Source organism: Glandiceps talaboti, chromosome 3, assembly GCF_964340395.1.
Source record: "Glandiceps talaboti chromosome 3, keGlaTala1.1, whole genome shotgun sequence".
Taxonomy (NCBI): domain Eukaryota; kingdom Metazoa; phylum Hemichordata; class Enteropneusta; family Spengelidae; genus Glandiceps; species Glandiceps talaboti.
This window is the reverse complement of record NC_135551.1, coordinates 24,446,007-24,454,341: the sequence shown is the minus strand read 5'-3', so window position 1 is coordinate 24,454,341 and position 8,335 is coordinate 24,446,007. Positions and strand designations below refer to the sequence as shown.

Genomic DNA, 8,335 nt, shown 5'->3' with positions numbered 1-8,335 from the left:
ATCGATTTTTGGTTATATTGTAGAACTTCACAGAACTACACAACCCCCATCATCAAATGCATCATGTCTGTGGCAAATCACATACTTATTTACTTTATTGTGCCAGCTATGTACATGGGCAATTCGATCAGGTTGTATATTTCTCGTGTTTTGCGAGACTTATTCTATTCTCGTTCAGTTCGTGACCAGAGGGAATTTCCCGGATGTTCCCGCCATGTGCCAAATTTCAAAATGGCGGACCCTGTAGTGAAATTTGTGTCACAGAAGATCAGTAAAATTAGGTGGCGACCAAGCGCTCACCACGGACTTCAAGCACCTAACGTTTTTGCGACAGGTAGCTGGGATGACGAGGTAAGATCGATAACACAGAAAAATGTGTTACTACGTTTAAATAAAGAAAACACGTGTCGGCTAACCATGACAGGTCTCCGTGATTTTCCGGAAGCGCTCAAAAATGCTGTACGATAATTATCAAGAATATATATCCTATCAGGAAATCATGCCAAGATTGACAAGTAGACTCTCTATGTTTGATTTGTAGGTAAACATCTTTTACAAGGACAGAAACAGGCTCTGTTTATTAACACGTGATTGAGTAGTTTCGTGACTTTGAGTCCGGTGACATTTGACCTTAGGCTGAACAGTGACCTTTCTGTTTCGGTTACCAATTCAATTAGTCTGACCTAATTTACAGTTGACGCAAGGTCACCTTGACTATTGTCGGCATTAAATCCAGTGCAAGACATCGTTATGTACATAGTAATTGATTCATTAAGCGAGCATAGGCAAGCAAACTGAAATTGTTCTACATGTATAGTGTCGTAAAACATGGGTTCCAGCCTCCAGCCTCCAGGGACACATGTTTGATGTGCATTGTACGTGTAACGGTGTTGATTGAGCAGTTAACTCCTTGGTGGCATGATAGAAACCAGGATTATGCTGGTTAGCTTTTAATACACATGTGAGCCCAGATGAGAGTTGTCTATCTGACTTGACAATGTCATTTGCTTGACTGTCCAGCCAATGTCAGATAGCCAAGTCTTGGGTCTGTACAAATGTATATACTGTACACTGCATTGCACTACATTGTACAATCAGTCACTGTTATGTTATACATACTTGGTGTGATATTTACATCAACAGTGGGTGAGCACAGCCACACTGTGTGTTAGTCTTAAAAATTTGCTTGTATTTTTTTATAACTCAAGTCCCATCATTCTGTTCATTCATGCTAGGAAAACAAGATATCAATTTGGAAGTGTTCTGAAGCTTTGTTACAAGGAAATTCTAGTGATCAGTTGGCTGATCAACTTGAACCTGAGCTTCTCAGTGAAACATGTCATGCTGGAGACGTGACAGATATAAAGGTCAGTGTGTTATCAGATGAATTTACTACTTACATGTAAACACAGAACCATCATTTCAGCTAGGGTCTGTGAAGTCATAATATTTACATAGTTTGAATGACCAGCTCAGGATCTGCAAGTCAGCTAGTTCAAGCCACAACATTGCCATTTGTTTCTGAATGGCTATAGCCGCTAAAGCACATGGGCTAAAGAACCCAGTCTGCATTTTATTGACTGTAAGATATAATGTTATACTGTCCTACCTGTCAATGCTCATAAAGAGACGAGCCAATTAGGGTAGAACAACACAATGTACATGTATCGTACTGTTAGTGATAGCTTTGATTCAAACTTATTATGAAATAATTAACAAGAGTGACATGTATTTATATTTCAGTTTGTTGATAATGAACGACTTTTAATATCCTCATCAACTGGAACAGTTACTGTATATAAATATCATGAACATGCTAAGGTGAGAACAGTTCAGCTCTATTGCCTCTAATAGGCATGATTTTTTTGCTAGATTTTCTAGATGCATGTGTCTTTTCAGATAAGTGAAATAGTTTTAAATTGAAATATGGATTTCTGAGATCAATAATATATGTATTCCCTGAAGATATGATGCTTGGTACATGTACTGAGAAGTAATTTCAGTGTTTTGCATAAGCTTTCCATAATGTTTGTCGTTGAATTACCTGTGAGGGCGCTGTTCTAATCCCTAATTTAATATATTTTTGGTTGGATCACATGGGAGTGTTGATTCAAGATTTCAATCATGTGAAAAATGTCAAAATTTGTGTTTGTGGTTGAATCACCTGTCAGGGTGCTGTTCCAATCATACTCGCTGTCTAGTCAGTCTGAAATGTTTCCTGTTCGCCCATAACCACTTGGCTGTAGTGTCTAGATACTGAATGTATTGATAATGATGAGCGATGACACATAATTGTCTTTTCATTTGTAGACATTAACAGACCAGCATAGATGGGACAATGTACATCACCATCCAAGTGGTAAAAGTTGTCCGTGTACGTGTATAGCATTAAGTGTACCCGACGTAGTCACAGTGGGTGAAGATGGTAGAATTCAAGTACTTAGATTAGGTGAGAGATACCCTGTTAGAACAATAGGTAGGTGCAATTATGATAACTCAGTATGTATGTGTGTGTGTGTGTGTGCCACACTGTATGTATGTATGTGTGTGTGTGTGTATGTATGTGTGTGCATGTCACACTGTATGTGTGTTTGTGCGTGTGTATCATGTGTATGTATGTATGTATGTATGCATGTATGTATGCATGTATGTATATGTGTGTGGAGGTCGGGGTGGGGTGGATGGGTGTGTACATACATTCCAATCTTTCATATGACAAAGGTTGGAGAAAATTGAAGAACTTTGATTTCCAGGAAATTTGTCCCGAGGCACATTTTACCTTTATAGAATAAATATTTATCACTGATTCCTTTCCCCACAGATAATGCAGATAGTTGTACAATACATGCAGTGTGTCATTTAAAGCAATACGAAGTGATTACAGTCAACTCAACGGGTCAATTAAAAGTCTGGGATTTAAGACAACCAACCTCACAACCAAGTAGAACATTTATACTGTAAGTACCACTAGTATTATTTTTATATCCATGTACAAATATGTAATATATTTATTTAGTTATTTCAATAACAAGTCCATATAACAACAAAAACAACACCAGAAAATACCTACCATACAAAGATGAGAAGATGAAATAAACATAAACAACTGTCAAACTTGACAAAATATTTTCACAAAAATAGGTTAAAATCAGATGGCCAAAATCGTAACCCATGGTTTCTTTTTTCTAATTGCAACCAGAGATAAATGCAACATTATTCAAGGTATTATGACTTATTTAGTATCAAGTAAAATCTAGAACATGCCACAGATTGTTTACTTATAAATTCAATAAGTCAACTTCTATTCTATGCAAAATTGTTACTACCAAATTTCACAATGAATTGCAATTTTACACCATGTCATGACAAAAGTTGCTGTACGCCTTACTTGGCAATCTAAACAGCACAACTAGATCAGTGGTGGCATAAATGATAAGTTTGCAGATAATAAAGTAATGTGTTGATTGTGTATTTCTTGTCATCTAACAATCATTACAATATGAAAATAGCCTATGCGATATGACACACGAGTGCAAGTGTGGCATACTTGGGGTATTTGCATTAGTGCTTGCAATGTTCTCTGTGGCAATGCTTTCACGAGTGTAGGGAGTGAAAGTGCAACAGAAAACATGACAGGCATGATTACATAGAGTTCAGAGTACCCACACTGGCACTCGCGCGGCATGGGGATCTGTTATTATTTACATATGTTTATCCCAAACAGCAAATTTCCATAAAAATCATACCTAGCAATGACTAGGTTTCGCGTGCAATGGACAACTGTTCCCTCATTTCATATCATTGGCAATCATGTATGCAGTAATGTTTTCGGTATTCCACTACAGTGCAAACACCACCAGTATTCGCTTGCACCAGTACAAGTAATCTCTGGTACATACGTAATAATATTGTTTTTATGTCATGTTGTTTTACAGCACTGGAGAAAGGATACCTTTACACTGTATAGACAAACACCCTAATCAACCACATATAGTAGCTACAGGAGGACAAGATGGAGTACTAGCAATATGGGATATGAGGCAAGACAAATATCCAGTCACGTTACTTGATGCTCACAGTACAAACAGTAAGTAGGAGTGAGATCTTTGTCAAGTATGTGACATTGCTTGTGTGCAGCTTCATTTGGTCTTGGTTTTTCATGTGCAAGGATTTCAGTGTCTGTCTACTCAATTAGCCAAGTCTGTGGGCTACTAAATTCAGGGTTCGCATGCTCCTGCAATGTTCTTGAATTTTAAAGGACTCCTGGCAAGTCCTCGAAAAATGCAATCGACTCCTGGAAAATCGATTAACTGAATGATTCACCTTACTGCTTTGAGGTGTTGGTTATATAGGTGAGAAATAGAGAAATATGTATCAAAAATCAGGTGTGTTGACAAATGAAATGTATTTTACTGGTCAACACTCCAAAAAATAACCAAAGTTGATCTGAATACTCCTGGAAAACTGATGAAAAAAGTCCTGGAATTTTATTTGCATGTAAGTGTATGACCCTGAATGTTTAGGAACCCTGGTAACAGAAGGTGGAATCCAGATGAAACTTCCAAAGTTTCCTATATACTGTACCACAGGTTTAAAATAACTGGGGAACTTGATAGCTTTTACCTACTTACATGTACCTCCCTTAGTGAAACACTTGGTTGTGGTTAGGCCATAAAAACGGCCATCCTTGTGTTTCTGATTGTGTGAAGTCAGTCATGATATGAACCACCTAAAGGCCTGGTTTATCCAGTCATTGAAATTTGCACCTGGTTTGGAGAATGTGATTCTTATGAAAATGACACAAAGTGAAACACTGTAATTGTTGTCAGTGACTGTAGATTGCCAATATTAAAGCAATGTTATTGTATGCTCCTCAGAGAGTCTAAGAAACTTAACAGATTTTGTTACTGTAGATTTGTGCCAGAATAAATAATTGTATTACATTGTATTCTTCTGCCATGTTATAAGAAAATACCGCAATTTTCCGCTCAACCATATTTGTAATATGTCCTTTTATTTTCAGTGTGGGAAGTGAAATTCCATCCATTCAATCCAGACAATTTATTTACATGTTCTGAAGATGGTGCAGTGTGGCACTGGGATAATACGTCATCACAAGTTACCATGGCAACACAATTATCCACTTCCATGTCAGCTGGGTCAGGTACTCGCAATGGTACTTGCAATAACATGTTTGTGGTTTTAGTCTGTAGAAGTAGTAACAGAGTAGAAACAAACTTTTCACTTTTTCCATTGTTACAGTCTGTGACTCACAAAAATCATACTTTTCAGAAATTTCATAATTATCAGTGTTTATTTTGGAATAAAAAAGACCCAAGTTAAGATGTTCACAGTCATTTGAATGAAAATTTGTCAAAAAAAGCTTGTGGTGCACAGATTTTTTACTTTAAAGTGGTTGATCGCAAGTGTGTTGAAGTTCATCTGCCATGTTGCCATGTTGTTTGTAAATGGCTGTCTTCCTGATGGTTCGAAAGTTGACTTGCAATTAAAAGGTTACAGATTATAGCAATATTTAGGACCACTTTCCTCCTTATACTGCTAAATATAGTTTTTGATAATATACTAGTTTTGATTGTAAAATGTTCTTTGTGTATTCTACTTTGGAATAGAACAGGTTATATGTACCTCAGAAATGAAAATCTTAAAAGTTTTATTCGAGAAAATTTTCAAACCCATTAAGTCAAGAACAAAATTATGTTACCGTGCACATTTTTTTAAGCAGAAGTCAAAATGATATTAAGTAATGAAGCACACGTTAGAAGTCTGACATCTTGGATATTTTGTTTGTCGTTACTATCGATATCTGTGAGTTCCTAAAGATTCCGATTTGTCTTTCAGGTGTTGGTACAGGTGGAGGAGACATCACATCATGGTTGGGATCACAACCCCTAGCAGCAAGTAGTCAACCCAGTCTATCAAGTCCAGTCACGTCTAGTGCCTGGCTAAGTAGCGACACGTCCAAACATCGGAACCTAGAAGTAACCACTCTACTACCGCACAACAAAATGCCAGTGAACTCTATAGACATTGAGAGCAATCACCTTTTATGTGGGACTGATGGAGAAGCCATCTATGTTATTAGGAATCTTACTATTCGGTAGCAGAGAGAATATGTAGCTACCAATTTTGAATACACTGATCCATTTAGAAGTTTGTATCACATATCTGAATGATTCAGTTAATATTAATACTTAACCCAGAGGTCAAAGGTCATATTCGTAGTGTCTTCATATACACATCTGAAGAATGTGTGGTGGCTGTATTCGACTGACTTTAGTGAGTGGACGATTGCAAACTAAAGTGGGTTGAAAGGTGTTTAACATAATGGTTCTCATGACATGAACAAGAAATTTACATGACTGGTATGTACTCCTTGTCTAAGTACTTAAAATGCAAAGACACAGAGACTGAATATGGTGAGATGTTGAGACTAAATCAAAACCAGAATACAGCGTGTGAATGGAAATTTCCCCATCAGGACTAAAACAACACCGCAGTACAGCACGAGATTGGATGTTACCCCGTTAAAATTATGACATCATGGGGTCAAAGGGAAAGTACAGAACATTAGCATATTCATGTTTTCATAAATTATTGAAAGACCATGAGAAGAGGAATTTCAAGTCTCAGTTCTGTGGTTAGCTCCTATGTTTACTGTCAGTTGTTTTTGAGCTAAGTTTTGAGGTGGACCTTTAATCTAATAGTGGCAACACAACTCTAGAGGGCGTTTGTATCAATAGACCTTTTGCATTGTTCAAATAAGAACATTCCAGTAAGATACAAATTGCAAGTCTTTTGTGAGATGAGTGACCTGCAAGGTTAGGGAAAACAGACTTGACTTCACTTGATTACTGTCAAAGTCCTTAATGTTGGTCAACATATTTTTACCATTCTGATTTATGCAAAAGACCAAATGGATCATGCAAAAGGTCTATTGCATATTTGACTTCCATAAAACTATGTAAAGACACACAGTGCCTTTGCATTCACAATGTACATTCCATACAAAAGATAGACTCCAGACTTGTCATTGGCTTTCAAATCTAGTGATCATACCAGTAACTGTTATGTTATTTTTTACACATGAATCTAGCTAGACATCAAGTTGTCCAGCCCATGCAGTCTGCATATCCATGGGGAAACACAAAAATAGCCCTCCCTACTTCAGTGAAGACAACTGCAGAGCCAATCATGAACAAGCAAATGACATCGACTCCCACATACATACTTGCTCTAAAGTACTAAATAAAAAGAACAGTAACTGCCATAAATAGTAGATTGCTTGACAGGTTTGTTGAGAATTTAAAAAAAAAAATTGTGTCATCACACTATTTGTGACAAAATGTCCTGACCAAAAACAATTCTTTTTTTTTAGCCTAAGACTCCAATAACATGAAATAGATTATAAATACAGCTCTTACAAAGCCAACATTCTAGTCCTTGGTATGAAGGTTAGATTTGACAGGTAATGACTACTAGTCTGTAGCCTATACAAAAGACTACTAGATCAATATAAGTTGTATGTAGTAAATGGTATCATGTGTGACTGAATGTTTTATATGTATGTAGAATATTTCACTGCCATGTACATGTACAGTAAGAACAAGTGGACCACAAGTGAATATAAATTCAACAGTTTAAAATTCAAACCCAGGGAAATGACTATGTAAATACTTTGATCAATCTCTCAGGCAAAACACAATACTCCCAGTATTTTGGTTTCCTACCTTGAATAATTGGCTAATAATATCCTAACTGTTCGTGGTGTCATATGTAGAGGTGGTTCACAAACTTTGATGTGTTTTTCATATTCTGTATATAAGCTTGTATCAAATGACTATGTTGTGTAATGTACACCTAAATCTTGTGATAGGTATACTGTTTTGTATGATTTATTTGTGACAGTGTTCTCCACAGCAAAGTAACTAGGACATGAAGCCCTCTTGTAATTCCTGGGGTGGCCACTTAAAACCATAATACAAATGTGGCCACTTTATCCATGTCAAAATTAAAAAAAAAAACAGCCACAAGTCCAGAACACAGATATTTATTCCAGATCTCTATGACAACTACAGATGATGTTAACATACCATGTGTAGTCTCAGAGCCCTCTCAAACATAAAAAGAATAGTGGGGAGAGAACACCAGATTAGTGTGGTGCCCATGTAACAAACTCACCATTGCATTTTGTAGACCTGTTTAACCAACATGTAGTAGGCTTTGTATTTTTTAGTAGTATCTATCTGGAGCAGTATCATACATATGATCAATATTACTGTGCTTGATGGGGCAAAATCTGAGGCTGATTCTACAC

General features: G+C 36.8%; 1 protein-coding gene across 1 annotated transcript; it reads left to right on the top strand.

Moving 5' to 3' along the window:
* The first annotated feature begins 231 nt into the window (after nt 1–231).
* On the top strand, nt 232–6,296 carry LOC144432908 (nucleoporin Nup43-like). Its single transcript, XM_078121210.1, has 8 exons — nt 232–351; nt 1,236–1,367; nt 1,744–1,821; nt 2,311–2,476; nt 2,822–2,957; nt 3,936–4,087; nt 5,024–5,176; nt 5,860–6,296. The coding sequence occupies exons 1-8, from the start codon at nt 232–234 to the stop codon at nt 6,120–6,122; spliced, it is 1,200 nt and encodes a 399-aa protein (XP_077977336.1). The 3' UTR covers nt 6,123–6,296.
* The last annotated feature ends 2,039 nt before the right edge of the window (nt 6,297–8,335 follow it).

Coding starts and splice junctions, on each gene's coding strand:
- LOC144432908 (XM_078121210.1), top strand. CDS start 232: ATGGCGGACCCTGTAGTGAAATTTGTGTCACAGAAGATCAGTAAAATT. Junction 1,368..1,743: donor GAGACGTGACAGATATAAAG/GTCAGTGTGTTA, acceptor TTTATATTTCAG/TTTGTTGATAATGAACGACT. Junction 2,958..3,935: donor CCAAGTAGAACATTTATACT/GTAAGTACCACT, acceptor GTTGTTTTACAG/CACTGGAGAAAGGATACCTT.